This window comes from Rhinolophus sinicus, linkage group LG07, assembly GCF_036562045.2.
Source record: "Rhinolophus sinicus isolate RSC01 linkage group LG07, ASM3656204v1, whole genome shotgun sequence".
NCBI lineage: Eukaryota > Metazoa > Chordata > Mammalia > Chiroptera > Rhinolophidae > Rhinolophus > Rhinolophus sinicus.
In genome coordinates this window covers 104,204,394-104,219,819 of record NC_133757.1, presented here as the reverse complement: position 1 = coordinate 104,219,819, position 15,426 = coordinate 104,204,394, and the positions used below count along the sequence as shown (strand labels likewise).

The 15,426-nt window shown below is 43.3% G+C and overlaps 1 protein-coding gene across 4 annotated transcripts in view; it reads left to right on the top strand.

Moving 5' to 3' along the window:
* TMEM131L (transmembrane 131 like) overlaps positions 1 to 15,426 on the top strand; it is a 145,672-nt gene that overhangs the window by 127,981 nt on the left and 2,265 nt on the right. For all 4 annotated transcript variants that reach the window (XM_019722355.2, XM_019722360.2, XM_074338418.1 and 1 more), the window contains 6 exons: positions 5,233 to 5,357; positions 8,473 to 8,639; positions 9,725 to 9,907; positions 11,042 to 11,120; positions 12,043 to 12,125; positions 14,413 to 14,533. In XM_019722355.2, the coding sequence (XP_019577914.2) occupies positions 5,233 to 5,357; positions 8,473 to 8,639; positions 9,725 to 9,907; positions 11,042 to 11,120; positions 12,043 to 12,125; positions 14,413 to 14,533 (758 nt within the window). The remainder of the gene's footprint in view (positions 1 to 5,232; positions 5,358 to 8,472; positions 8,640 to 9,724; positions 9,908 to 11,041; positions 11,121 to 12,042; positions 12,126 to 14,412; positions 14,534 to 15,426) is intronic.

The window sequence follows — 15,426 nt, the reverse complement described above, 5'->3', positions numbered from 1 at the left end:
CAGACTTCCTGGATTTGAATCCAGCTCTTATTTGCTCAATAACATTGGGCAAGTTATTTAACATCCCCGTTTCCTTGTCTGAAAAACAATATAACAATAATCTCTTATTAATCCAAAATACTGTACCTACTTCATGGGATTGTGAGGATTAAATAAGTTAGTACGATCAGTGGTCAGAACAGAAGCACTAAGTACTGACGAGTACTAAGTAACAAGGAAATGACCGGTATGACTGACCATTACTGACAGAGGAGATGCCTGGGCTTGGATGTGAGAAAGTATAGTAAACAGAGGGAGACAGGGGACCAAAGCTTCCATGGCAAGTCAGGCTTGCGATTTGGGAGTTGTCCCCGTGGAGGGTAGAATTGAAGGGTGTGCCTGAGTTCTCTGTGGTGTGTGCAGAGAGAAGACCCAGGGCCTCGATCTGCACCGTGGCCGGCGTTGAAGCTGCAGAGAGCTTGAGGATGCGGTTAGCAGATGCACAGAAAGCTAGGCCAGATGATGAAGACAGGCGTGCTTGCAGGAGCAGAAACAGAGCCTTTGGATTGGGGATAGGTGGGATGGATGGAGTTAGGAGACTTAGGGCTTGCCCTGCGAGGAAGTACAAACCGATACTGAGATGTGCTGACGTGGCAGCCTCACAGTCTTGTGTGCTGGGAGGAGAGGTGGGAACTTGTCCCTCCAAGTCCCCTCAGGCCACATGGTGCCATGTGGTGCCACTGCTGGCACCCATTTGCCACCTGTGTGGGCACCAATCTCCCATCTCAAACTCAGCCCTCAGCTCCTGTGCCAGACTAGCTAGCCCTCTATGGATGCCCTTAGTTAGGGCAGTTTTCTTAATTTATTCAAGTTCTTTATCTTTGATCGTGGTTTTTCTCTCTCTCTCCCTGGAGCTCAGACATGTCTTGCATTGGGTCCCAGTCGTTGCATATGATCCTCCTTCCGTTTCTGGTCTGTGAGCCTGTGCAGGCACCTGGCCCTAATGGTGGCAGCTAGTCACAGTCAGGGGTAGGGACTGGGGGGACTCAGGCTGTGCTTTGTGATACCAGGCTGTCCAGGTAGTCAGCCAACATGGGTTTTCTGCTGCAGCTTGTGGGGCTGTCGCCTGTCATTCCTTCGCTGGCTGTGAGACTCACTCCCAGTTTCGTAGAAGAACTCTCCTTTAAAACCCCTTGCGTGTGTGTACTTTCCATTTCTTTCATTGTTCATTGGGAAAAAAATCATTCTCAGTAAACACATCCCCAAGTGCATTGCTCAATGTTTGTTTTCCTAGTACATTCTTAGGGCCTAATTTTGCAGCTTAGAAAATTACATAAATCTGTACAGTATATGGGGAACATTCCTCTAGATTTATTGGCAAAGAAGGTTGAAGCCCAGATTTGGGAGCCACAAACTAAGTTTTGATCCTAGCCTTGGCTGTTTATTTTCTTTTAAGCAGATTCTTTTTGTCCTTAGAAAAGGAATTCATAATTATTATAGAAGCATAAGGAAGTGCAGAAAAGATCTATTCAACATGAACCACTTTTCACATTTATCTGTATTCTGCTTTTCTATGCAGATTTTAAAAAACTCAAGATCATTATCACTGTGCATATCTAACTTGGTTATAATGTTGTAATTCTAAATTTCCTGATGTTAGAAATGAATGGGGAACTTTGTTTTCCGTGGTTGCATGACATTCCATCATTTAACTATGCCATAATCTAAACCATTCCCCTGCAGTTGGATATTAGAGTTGTTTGCAACTCTTTTTTTCATAAATAATACTATGATGAACTATTTTGTTCTCAAGTCTTGCCAATATACCTGATATATCCTTGTTCTAGATTTCTAGAAAAAGAATGGAAGAGTATTAACTGTGTAAGGATCCTCACGTGTGCAGCCAGGCTGTTTTCCAGGAAGGTGGTAGCGATTTATATTCACGTGCATGGTATATGAGAACACTGGTTTTACTCTGGTCTCAGCAGCACCATTTTTTGGCCAAATCTCGGTCCATGTGATAGGGGAACGACAGTGTTCTATTTTTCATTTCAATTTGCATCTCTTACTAGGGAAAAGGGAGCATTTTCCTCCATTGCATCTTTTGGGTAAAATTCTAAAAAAACAAGTAAAAAATCAAAATCATCCATCCAAAATACTACCACTGAACAATTTTTGTATTACATTATTCTTTATAAAGTAAGAAGCAAATGTCTAACCTGGTTTCACTTCCACTGCTCAGAGGCAGGCACTGCCTACAGTACCTTGCCTGCCAGCCCTTTCCTAGGGTTTGCAGGTGTAAACTTACAGGATAAACACATTTGAGTTTTTTAAAACCAAAATGGAAAGATGAGATACAAGCTGGTCTAAATTTATGTTGCTTAAAAATATACTTCATTATTGAATATTTAGGTTGAACTCATTATTTATTTTTTTGGCCTTTTCTATTTCCTTTGTGAATTTTCATTTTGTGTCCTTTGCTCACTTTGCTATTGAATGTTAATGCTTTTTTCTTCTTTCCTATAAGAACATATGTAAAGGTATTAACTCTTTGTTTATCGAATAGTGGGTTACATTTTTTTTCATAGTTGCCCTTTCTCTTTCATGTTTATTTGCCGTTCCTTTTACTTACTCATATACAGTGGCTGTCAGAATGCCTTGTGCAGTCAATCTGTGATGTCTCTTCTATGATTTCTTTGCTTTTATTACAGCTTAGGCAATCTTATTTCCCTACCCAACAATCAGTTAAATTATACATTCTGTCAGAGAGGTCCTAGAACTTAGCTAGTTCAAGTAATTCAATAATAAAGATGGTAATAGCTAAGCCTTATATGAACTGCTTACTATGTGTCAGATAATTTCATCCTCACAACAGCCTTTTGAGGAAGACTCAGGAAACTGAGGCAAAGACAGGCTCAGTAACTTGCCCAAGATAACACAGTGGCTAAGCACGAGTGAAATTCAAAGCAGGAAGTTTGGTGTCTGGGACTGTTACCTTAATTGCCGCTGTGCATGGCCTCTTCAGTTCCCTGTATGTGACACCCTATCTACCAGAAAGCACAAAATCAAGTTGTCCCTTTATTGTTCCTCTCCTTTCTTGACAAGTCTGTTGCTTCGGTTCTCCTGTTTGCTTTCTCTTCTCGGTTCTATCTGCTGCCTCCGTTGCAATCCTGGTTCTCCCTCATCCTCACTGCCCATTGTTTCTTTGTCTCTCTCTCTCTCTTTGTCTCTTTCTCTCTCTCTCTCTCTCTCTCTCTCACACGCGCGCGCGTGCGCACATGGCCAAAGAAAAAGGCCATTCATTAGTTTTGTCTTCCTGAATATGTCGTCTGTCTTTTTGCTCTCCTGCCCGTGCTTTCTTTGTCTCCTCCTGTGTTTGCTCGTGGACATTGTGTCTCGGTCCAGCATGTCCAGCACTCTCCCAATATTCCCTCTTCCGAGTATTCGGAGGTGATGATGCTTCTGACCACCAAGCCCACCTCTCCATAATCCTAAAATACATATCCTTGTTTGCACATGATGACACTTCTAACCAGATTGATTTGAGAAAGGCAGCCAGGTGTCAGAGCGACCAGTGACCAGCTAGCTCTCCACTCTTTCTTGAGTACACTTATTGCTGATCCTTTATTTGTGTGTGACCCTGAAGGGGCAGAAAAGTTCAAGTACTTGTGTTCAAAAGCCTTTCTTGGTCCTTAAGTGGACAGGGTACAGCAGGGGAGAAGAGAACATTCCCCCACCCTCCAAAGTTAGAAATACACAGGGAACAATACATGAATAAATATGGTATGTAGCTGATGTTTAGCTTTGGATCATGTCTTCAATGTGTGCATCTGTTTAGCAGGAAACTTAAGCAATTAGCCTAAGGTCCTATAGACTAGAGCTTTATGTGTTTAACTTGTCATGGTTTTAAAATACCTTCAGTATCAGAAAAAAATTAATGCATACTTATTGGGGAAAAAATAAAGGAGTGTAGAGAAGAAAGCGAAAATCTCATAATTCCACCACGTGCACAGTTACAATTTTATTTTATTTCTAGCATTTGTCTATTGTAGTAAGCGTACTGCTTTGATAGGTACATAAGACTTTCCACACCCCAGACATGTAACAGGCAGGCATCTGAAATGCTTTTATTTTTCTTCTTTCAAGTCATGTATGTTTTACTCAAGTGTATGCTGGAACTTCATGGATTCCTACTCTTGATTTCTGGACCAACCTTATGAAAAAAGGAAAAAGGAGCCAATCTTTGCTCTTTATGAAATGAGAATCCTAAGGGTCAAAAGGAAGGGGACGCTGAGCTAGGGGGTTTGCTTCTGTGAGATCCCTAGAGCAGGCATTTTCCTCCGGAAAAAACCTGATACTGTTAAAGCCCTGAGGGTCTCAGTGTGCGAGCTGCCACCACCTCCCCTTGCTCACTGTGCTTCTGCTTTAAAGAGGCAGCCTGGCAGAAAGATGTGAAAGAGTTAAATATTAGAAGACTTTAAAGACAAAAGCTGCTTTAAAATTTTGAAGAACAGGGAAATCCCCCTCCCCTTGGTCCAGTTAATGGACCATGCCTAACCTTTAATTGATATATGTACATACATATATATATTATTTGTAGCTACATATATATATGTACCATGCTAACTTAAGTTTTCAGAGCCACATTTAAAAAACATCAAGCATATTCTTGCCTTATATATTTAAATAGCTTAAACTAGTTTGGAGCATTCTGGGGAGATTTGGCTGTTCTCCTAAAGTTCATCTATAAACAAATAAAAGTGTAAACACACAAATTACTCCTAAGTAGAGTTTTTACATGGTTTTTCTTTAGTAGTAATTCATGTGAATTGCACATACCAAATTAACAGGTGAAGGTTGGAGGATTTATTGCTGCTGAAGGTAACAGCAAACTGACCATAAATTGCTAACAGATGTTTTTCCTTTTTCACCCCTTGGGAATTTTATAGGCAACAATTTTTTTTTTTTCTTTCTGCGGAGGTTAAGGGAGGTAGAGAAAGAAGGGAAATGAAAACAAACTAGAGATTGAGAACTGTATGTCTCAGTTTTCACCAGTGTTGGAACGTTCTAAATTCACATAGAGTTGGTCTTCAAAAGTTTATTTAAGAAATCATAAACCCCCTTACTTTTCCAGATTAACTTGGCCAAATTTTCCTATGCAAAACCCTTTTGAAAAAAAATCATAGGGAGGTTTTTTAAATGAATATTTAGTCAGCTTAAACCTTAACTAAAAGTTTTCTTTTTTCTCTTTAGCAAGAAGATTCTTATAGGAAGAAGAAGCTTCAGGAGAAAAAAGAAGGAAATTTACCAAATTTAAATTGGAGCAAAAATCGAACGTGTAGAAAAAACAAGAAAAGGGGTGCTGCTCAGGTTTTGAGGTGTGTTATTATTACAATCCCTTTAAAATTTTGATCTGTTTTGTACTCTGAGTTTACGTTTAGCTATTACCTTTTAACCTTACTTTTGTTATGTTAGATACAGATAATATGAAACTGTAGATGTTTGTATTTTGAGATAAAAGCATGTTAATATATTTTAAATTAATATATTAATCAATTTTTTTTTCTGGGTATGTTTTCATTTGTTAAAAATACCTTTAAGTGGATCGATTTTTCAGAGTTTTACTTTATAAAATGCTAAGAGCTATGGGAGGTTTTAGAGACAAAGCATAAGACATCCTCTATGCCAGGACCTGAGTTCTGCCTGTGGAATGCGCGAGCGTTTGTAGAGCAGGCAATACAGAAAACCACGGGGTACAGGCAGGTACCATGTTCCTAGCTTGACCTTGACCCATGTGGGGTCCTAAAAATGAAAGGCTTCCATCACTCGTGGAAGCCTCGGTTCAGTCCTGCAGAAGTGAGGTTCTTGCGGCTGCAGGTAGTGAGGTGCCCAGGCGTTATGTGGTTTGCTTAAAGCCCCAGAGTGGGTCGGGGCAGAGCCAGAATTGGGACCAGTCTTCTAAACTGGGGCCTTGCAATATCACAATCTTTGACAACCTTGCTTCCTCGAGACTCTTAGTCTCTTGTTAGTAAAATGAAGGATCTGGAAAGTGTGTATGTGGGAGTCCCGTGTTTGCAAGTTTCCAGAAATATCTCTTTAAATCTAATTTTATGTAAATTTTACAGCTTGAGTTTTTTTTCCACCAGGTCGGTAGTGTGTACATTCTGATTCTAAGTTCAGTGGTGGGATTTGTCTGAATTGTGATTTCTTAGGTTAGACTTGCAACACCAACGCACACGTGAGCCGACAGTCTCCAGCAGAGACGCTCATCCCTGCCTTTTCCTCCCTGGGTCATGGATGGAGCTTTCCAAAGGTCCCTTGCACTGATAGTGCCCCCTTCCAGAGGGACCCAGTTTAGGAGACTTAGTCCCAGCTCCCTGGCTCCTGTATGCTGCTGTCCACGTGGTAAAGCCCAAGCCCTAGGCATTAAAGCCTGTTTCGCCCAAGTCATCCTCCATCCTCACCACGCTGGCTTTTTCTTTTTTGAGTTCTCCATCTGGAGATTGCTCTTTCCTGTGAGGTCCGCTAGATATTTAAATACTGTCCAGTTCTTCTCTAGTGGCTCCAGATTTTCAGGGGAAAGGGTTCTACCTTGCTGTGTGTCCACTTGTTAGAAGGGAACTCTGAGCAACCTGCATTGTGACCAGGCCCTCCGATGGGAAGCACGAATGGTACTATTTACAGTGTCTGTCCCTAGGTCCCAGGGAGGTTGTGATCTGGGGCTCGAACTCTGATTCAGCACTGTAACACGCTCCCCGGCAGTTCTCTGTGTACCCTGTGGAGAAGGGTCAGCCAACGCCAAGGGGTCGTCAAGCTTCAATTCAGTCCACAGCTCATAGAGCCATCAGCGAAATGCAACTATGAAAAAAGAAATAGACTCGTTGTTAGTTTGTTGTTAATACTGAATACTAATTGTTGATTGGTAATTATCCTTATTTTAGTTGAAATTATTTAGGCTAAATTATTTGAAAGTTGCAATGCAGCATCCTCTAGAAAGGAAAGTTATATCTTGTATTCTTTCATGTGGATTTCCATAAAAATTTGATTGACTTATGAGGTCACTCTAAAGTTGTATGTTTTCCTGATACCCTGTTTCCCCGAAAATAAGACCTAGCTGGACAATCAGCTCTAATGCATCTTTTGGAGCAAAAATTAACATAAGACCCAGTGTTGTGTTGTGTTGTGTTGTGTTGTGTTGTGTTGTGTTGTGTTGTGTTGTGTTGTGTTGTATTATATTATGTTATATTACACCAGGTCTTATGTTATAGTCTCATATTAATTTTTGCTCCAAAAATTAATTTTTGCTCCAAAAGACGCATTAGAGCTGATTGTCCGGGTAGGTCTTATTTTCGGGGAAACATGGTATGAACATATAGAAAGATATAAAATTAGAATGGAATTTCAGCAATTAAATGTCATGGTACATATATATTAAAAGCAGATTTCTGACATGCTAAAAAAAAAAGTTCTTAAAATATAATTTTCAAGTAGCATTTAGCTAATCAGGATGTTTTGAGAACATGATGCTTAAGAAGTAGGTAGCTGTTGGACTGTCTGTTTCCTTAGCTCGCGCTCCTATCTGTATACTCTGTCCCTTGAGCTGTCAGAAACCAGTGGCGTCATGTGCTACATCTCACATATTTTAGTTTTTCTTTTAATTTATTGGGGTGACAATGGTTAGTAAAGTTACACAGGTTTCAGGTGTACAATTCTGTAATACGTCATCTGTATATCACATTATGTGCTCACCACCTAGAGTCAGTGCTCTTTACATATGATCTCCTTACTACCATCTTGCTAACCTAACACAAGGACTGAAAGTGGCCTGTGTGAAATAATCGGGGCGTGGCACAGCATTCGCTCCACATTTCTCCATCAATATTTATAAAATTGTGTGACAGTTCTTCCCTCAAGGAGTTCAAGTCTAGTAAGAGAGAGAGTAGTATTGGACCATGAGCTCCTCGGGAGAAGGACTTGATTCTTTGTAGACACCGCCCTTTCCGAACAATACGCGGCACATGGTAGTCACTCAACTAAATGAATGAGTGAGGAAGGAACGAGGAAAGCTTGATACAAACGCTCAGGACCTCCCCTCAGACACCAAGGAGCAGGTGCATCTGTGGAGGATCGTATTTTACACTATAACCAAGAACACGAGCCAGAAATCCTGAGCTCAGGTCCTGGACCTGTTGCCTTACCAACTGACCCTGAGTGACTCATTTAACCTCATGGAGTTTTATTCTTCTCATTGTAAAATGTGAAAATAGATTCAGTGAGCGGCAAATTAATTCTATTTCTGAACAGCACAGTCTTTTTCTTTTGGATATTCCTCCTTTACGCATCATCTTCTCCCACCAGACCCAAAGAGAACAGGTCTCAGGGTGTCCCAGAGGCACGTTTTCACCTCGAAAAAGTCTCCTGGGAAGCAGTACGTATGTATGATGCACGATAACACGCAGAGGTGATTGTTTTCTTTTTTTATGGTTCTTCCAGGTCTTCTGAACAGAGTGAATTAAAACTTGGGTGCAGTGAATTTGAAAGGTCTGAGCTCAGTGGGGACATCGATGTAAGAAACTGGTGTGTACAGGAAACCTCTGGGGAAATGTGTAAAACAGATGCTGGCATTGGGAGAAGCTTACCTGCTGCACAGAGAGAGGCAGGTATGTAACCGGATGAGCTACAGGTGGTGTTTCTGGTGGAACTCTTGTTTCCTCGAGGAAGTATCCAGTGTGAGAGAAATGGTGTCTTGATGACGTTATCACATTACAGGCAGCTAACTTACTTACGAAAGGCCGAGTGGAAAGCTGTCAGGAGGAGATTAGAAAGCTAAGACTCTTGGGTCTGGGCAGGCCTCTAGTACTGCCCCCTCCTCCTTCCCACCGTCCCTAAACCTGGCCATTCTCAACTGTCCTCATGCAGATTGCTGAAGGAATGGGTGTGGCTTGTTCTAAGGAACAGCCAGGTACCAATAGTGGCTGTTCTCACACACCTGAGCCAAGTGGCTCCTGCAGGGCCCCGCCACTGTCCCATGCAGGTAGACCTGGCACATCCCTAGGAGTGGAAGGTAGAGGGCACCCAGTGCTAGGTCCAGGGCAGGGCAGAGCATAGCAGAGGCTAACGAGCCACTGAAGTTAGCAATACATGTGGGATACGGAGGAAGGGGAGGTGTAGTTCTCCAAACCAACACCCACGTTCCCAGGCATATGTCCACGTCAGTGCACACAGCCTGGCAGAGGTCATGGGTTTCTGTCTTTGTCTTTGGTTCATTCCCTTGACACGTGTGTATCTTTTTGGTCTTATTGGAGGTTCTTCCCACCCACACATAATACTTTGAAGCTTATAGCGGATATCTTAATAAAAGAGAGGAGGAAATTACCTACACCTCTCCAGTATAATAGAGTAGCCTCGGTTTTTTGATAGAAGTATGTTATTCCCAGAACCATTTTTAGATCAACGTTAGCGTTGGTATTGACTGAGCCCTAGGTAAGTGTAATTGCCCACCGCATAGGCAGAGGAGACATAGCCTATCGCCCACGGAATCGTAAAGACCCATCATTAGTTTCAGTTAACGTCTTTCTTCTCATTAAATGAGCAGAGGTAGCAGCAGCAGACCCTGACGTTGAACCTTGCCTTCTTCATAATTTCACCTGTCTCCTTGGATTGGAAAGGGCATCAAGTTGAAAATTGTTTAAGTGAAACAGGACATCCGTGTGTGGGTTCAGCTCTTCTCTCTTCCTTCCTGTAGAGGGTTACTTCCAGAAGCCTGGGAAGAGTGTGGAGAAGTCCTGCTCAGACTCCAGCTCGGACTGTGGCAGCTCCTCCGGAAGCGTGCGTGCCAGCCGGGGCAGCTGGGGCAGCTGGAGCAGCACCAGCAGCTCCGACGGAGACAAGAAGCCGGTGGTGGGCGCCCCACACTTCCTGCCTGCTGGTGAGTCTGAGCGTAAGCCCAGGCACTCCGGAATGGCCTCTCCTACCAGCCAGGGTCTTGTCTGAGACCAGGGCACCTAGAAACCTGGACAAAGTGCCCACATGTGATTTCATGTTTCTCAGTCTTTTTTTTTTTTTCATTATCGGCTTCCTTTCTCAGGAGCCTTACTAGTCACTGTTTTCCTAATGACCTCCGTAAAATTTTAATACCACTGAGATTCACTGTAATCTGTTTATTACTGTGTGCTGTGCATTTAAAGGTAAGATTTTTTCCAGCCCCCAAGAAACAAACCAGTCCTGCTTCTTTGGGGTACAGTATCACCCACATTGAGAACATAGGAACATAAATGAAGGTTTTGACAATAATGGGGCTGATTGGTTTTCTTGGCCAGAGGAAGCTTGGTTTTCACAGCCTAGCTCAGCTCCATCCACTACTGAAGACAAAATTTGCCTAATGATGCTAATGCAATATTTTCAAAAATTTGGTACTTAACATTAACGAAAAATAGAAGTACCACTTTTGTTTGGGGGGAAAACAAAAGGATGATAAAAATTTGAGGGCTATGTAATGTCAGGAAAATGTCCCCAATATAATTAATGGTATAAAAGACGAAAAAGGCAAAGTTCATATGAAATATGACCCCAATTTTATATATACATGTACACATAAAAGAGATTGTAAGGAAATAGCCCTAAATGTTGATAACGGTAATATAATTGCAGGTGACTTAGGTTTTTCTTCTTCAAACTTTTGTTTATTTTTACAGATTTTCTACAATGAACATATGTTAACTTTTATAAACTGGAGGAGTCTATTTGTATAGCAAAATTTATTTCCTCAGAAAACCCCTATTAAAAAGTTACATAATACTAATGGCTTCAGCTTTTTCTCCATAATTAAAACGTTATTAAGCCAACATTCATAAATTTAAATGTTGCATCATTGAGTCTTCAGTGAAAAGATAAATTATAAAAGGCCTTATAAAAATTAAATTCCTAAACGTATGAATATCATTTTAAAGTGAAAAATAAATTGCTCATTAGGAGTTAATGACATTAACCATCTGTATTATAATACATGATGTAGCTGAACTATGCTTGTAAAACCTTCTGATAATTTTTTGTTTTTATTCAGGAGACAGTGTTTCACAAAATGACTTTCCTTTGGAAACTCCCATCTCCTTGAATCTTTGTCATAACATCTGCAATCCCATGTAAGTTTTTAACTTTCCAGCTTTTACAGTCTGTTTTATGCACTGCTCTTCCTGTCAGCACGTTTCTTCTTGGTACTTGGTTCTGTAGGTTGACATGAAAACTTTTTAAGGATGTGAGAAAGTAAAATCTGATTTTATTAATAATTCGGGAAACAGAAGCCTCCCGAGTGAACATGGTTCATATGGGAGTGGCTGTGGCATCGCTGGTCATTTCCGTGATGTCGCCACGTTAGAGCATCTCCCATCCTGAAAGTAGGAAGAAGAAACTGTAGTTATTAGAAGGATGGGCATCATCTAGCCTTTGCGTCACTTGAAATAAAACTGAGCGATGATGATTTATAGGGAATTTTGCAAGAACCTCGTAGATACTACATGTTTGCATTCACACTGATGATGGCTGCTGCAGCAGCAGACAAAATAAACAAGCACCTTTTAGTGAGTGAGAGAACAGAAGGTACACAGGAAGGAGAGGGTTTCAGAGTGAGAAACGTAACCACGTTTCTTAGGTGCTGACACATGGTGAGAAGACAGGGAGATGCCATTAAAACTGAATTGGTGAGTGTGTGAAGGAAAAAAACCCAAACCTCAGCTAGGGGACAAGGAAAGCCCTGTACGAATGGTTTTCATTAGGGGTAGACAGGAGACTAGGGAGTAGCTGGTGGCAGGCAGATAAGAAACTGTAGCTGCCCTTAGTGACCAAAGTTAAAATTGTTTTGCTGTTTATTAAAAGAAGACTTAACTGGATCTTGGGAATTTAATATTCCTCAACCCTTTTCTGGCTGTGTACTGTTATGTCTCTAGTATCCATGTTTCTTGGGGGAAGAATCCCTGTAAAAACCCAATCCGACTGGGTTATACCAATTCAGTATTTCCTCGTACAAGCAAATCTCAGCAGACCTTCATTTTCTTGCTTTTCCCACAGAGACGTGAACAATCTCCCACAATACGCAGAGGTTCCCTGTCCCAGCCTTCCTGCTGGGCCTGCAGTCGTTGAAGAAGATAAAGGTAAGGCGCATTCTTCTTGCTCCAGACACCAGCCAGGTGTTCGTTCTCTGTGGCATTGTGTGCGTGAGCGTTTGAGAAGACAGGTTGGGTGGGGCAGGGCCATTGCCCCAGGGCCCTCTTCTCCAAGCCATGACACTGGGCTGTTGTGCAGTGGGAAGACACCTGCCTCTCGAGTGGTATCATTAGGGGCCTCTGACTTCAGCTGCCCCTTCAACATCGACCCTGAGCTCCTTCCTATGGCCCTGACACAGAGCAAGGCCCCTTTAGAGGGGGCGACCACTGCGTTTAACCCACCTTTCCCAGTCTGAGAAGGCAGTGGTGAGGTCTGGTTGGAGAACATACCAAGGGTGAGGTTCCCACATCTTAGATTCCTGCTGATTTTCCTGCCCTCTCCTCCTCCCTTCCCTTCCCTTGTCTTAGAAGCCCACCCTCCTCCATGCCCACGCTTCTAGTACCATCTGCCTCCCTCTCTTAGCTGATCTGGGTTCCTGTTTCACTTGGAAAGAGAGAAGCAATTGAGGCCTTCAGAAGGCGCCCATCTACCCACTGCCGCTGTCGTGCCATTTTCTGCTCCCTCCTGTTACAGCCTGTTGAATTGCCAGTGCAGCCTTCCTTTCCAAGCATACTGCTGAGCACGTTTCCCCATCCCTCCTCTAATCAGCATGCAAATATGCTATATGGGGTCCTTCCCTTTATGCCCAGAGTGTGACCCTGGAAGCTCTGCCATGTCCAGTGCGATGACAGACCCAGGCAGCCGTGCTGGTGGTCAGGGTGGCGCAGCTTAACTCCATTCGGCCCTGTCAGACAATGAGCCTTCACCTGAGGCCTCTACCTGAGTGGTTCAGAAGGTTTAATCAGAAGCCAAGATTCGTCGCCACATTTCACAGCCCCAAAGGGTCTTTAGTCTGCCTGTCTGTAGCTTTCCAAGTGACAGACCAAACATGTAGGCCATTGGCAATAGCCTAAGAGTCTGAAAACACAGCAGAGTAGGGAAAATTGGCTTAAGCTACGAGAACCGCTTTGGGTCTGTCCCTTGAACAGAGTGGCCACGTTTATTCTTGGTGTTGCATAGCAGGTGCTGAGGGGGACACGTGGCCCAGCGTACACCATACGGTTACCCCCACCACCAATGCACCAAGCTCCGACATGTAGGGAAACCTCAGTGAATCGGGGGCCCCATTGATCCAGCAGCTTTGCTTTAGGTAGCAGAGAGGGGAATTAAGTTTCCCTAGGAGGATAGCAGCCTCCCCCCCCCGCATAAAGCTGACATAGGGCTGGAGCAAGGGCAGTTGCATGAGCATCATCGTGTTTGCATATTAATTCCCCTGAGTTCCAAGTGTCACTGGAGGGACTCCACCAGGCCCAGATGTTTACATACAGTGTGTGTTGCTTTTTGGGAAGGAATCTTGAGCTTAGGGAACCTGTCCGTATCTTTTATAATAGGCAGTAAGGATAGTATCCGATTGCTCCAGAGGGCGACACCGTATGTTGCAAGGCTTTTGCTTAGCAAACACCCTGGCAAAGATAGTCTGGAACAAAGGCATTCAGGGCCTCTGTTTGCAAGATGTATAGAAATGCGAGAAGCCCGTGGAGACTTTTTCTCACAGCAGTGACTGCTCAGAACCTTCCAGCGGCTTCCCATCTGATCAGAGTAAATGCTCATGACCTCAGTGGGGTCCTCCAGGGTCTTCTCTGTCTGGCTCCCAGTCACCTCTGACCTCATCCCCCACGGCTCTCCTCTCACCCCCTCCTTGCTGGCCACCCCGGGATCCTTGCTGTTCTGAACCCACCAGCCACACTCCCACTTCAGCGATTTTGCAGTTAGTGCTGTTCCCAGTGCATGGACAATGTCTGCCCCATACTTCCTTGGCCCACTTCTCACCTCATTCACTCCTGGGATGGATCATATTCCCTCCGTGAGGTCTTTGACTGCTCTATTTAAAATCACTGTGTCATCATGGCACTGAGACCATCAGCCATGCTCTACTTTTTACTTTGTCCGTTGTCTGTCTCTGCTCCCTTGTCTATCAACCTGTTCACGGCTGTGTCCTTGGTGTCTATACCAAGGCCTTGCAGAAAGTAGGCCCGCAAATACTTGTTGAGTCATTACAAGTACAAGAGTATATCTTACCACTTTATATTCTGAAAAACTTCTGAAAGGGGACGGGAAGCGTTGTGTGGGTGACATGGGGGCTGTTTTCTATAGGAAAGAGAAGTGGAGCTGGGCCCAGCAGGGAGGTGGGCTGAGGGGGAAGAAGGCAGACTGAGCCCTCACTCTCGTCCTTAGGTCTTTACCCACCAGGAGACCTGTGGCCCGCACAGCCCGTGTGTGTGACGAGCGGCTTCAACTGCACTCTGGAGAGTACTGTGCCCAGCGTGATGCCAGGACCGGCCCCGGTTCATAATAGGTATAGCGTCTCCTCGCTGACTGCTGCCTTCTGAGCCTGAGGGCTTGAAGTGGGCATTTGAGTTCCATCTGTTAGAGAATCGAGGCCCAGGCTTCCTTCCCCAGATGCCTCAGCTGGGTGTTGCCGTCTGCCTTTGGAACTGCGTTGTGATGTCGTTGAAAATAGCAAACCAGACACTGAGAGAAACCTGAAGGAAAATAGAAATAATATAGTTGATGACCATGTCATTACTTTCCTTTTTCAAATTGAAAAGATGCGCTATTAACATATTAGAAGAAAAATTGAAAAAAATAATCGCTCGTCTTTCCTACTCCCTAACAGAGCAAAGATTTCCATTTTTTTCATGGTATTAATCTTGAACACATTTGAATTTTTAAAAGGTCAAAGGATTTGAGTGTTGAGAAATAGTTATACAATGGCAGTCTCAAATTTGCTGTTGGATATTAATATGTCATTGAATTACGCAAACTTGAGAAAATGTTAATATCTGTGTTTAATCACAGAACCCACTTGAAGTTTTTTTGGGGGGATGGGAGGGTGGAGTTCAGCTTATTACAGCAGTATTTCCTTTCTTATTTCTATGAGAATCCAGTTTGTACTACAGATCAAAATAGGAGGAATCATAGTCTTTATAGTAGTGATTGACCTGAGGGGAATGCCGGCCTTGCTGTGAGTGACGGGTGGACATCTTAATAGCAGAACGTGTTTCAGCCCCTTAGCTGTGAGCTAAGACATTTCCAGGTTGTCCAGCTGTTCTTCCCCAGTGTTGCTAAAGCCGGGCCTCGGATTCTGTCTCTGGTTAAACGTAACAAGCTGATGATGAAGGAAGTGTGCTCCTCGTCCGAGCTCTCCATCCTGCCATGGTGTGTCATTGATGATGAGCTTGTAGTTAG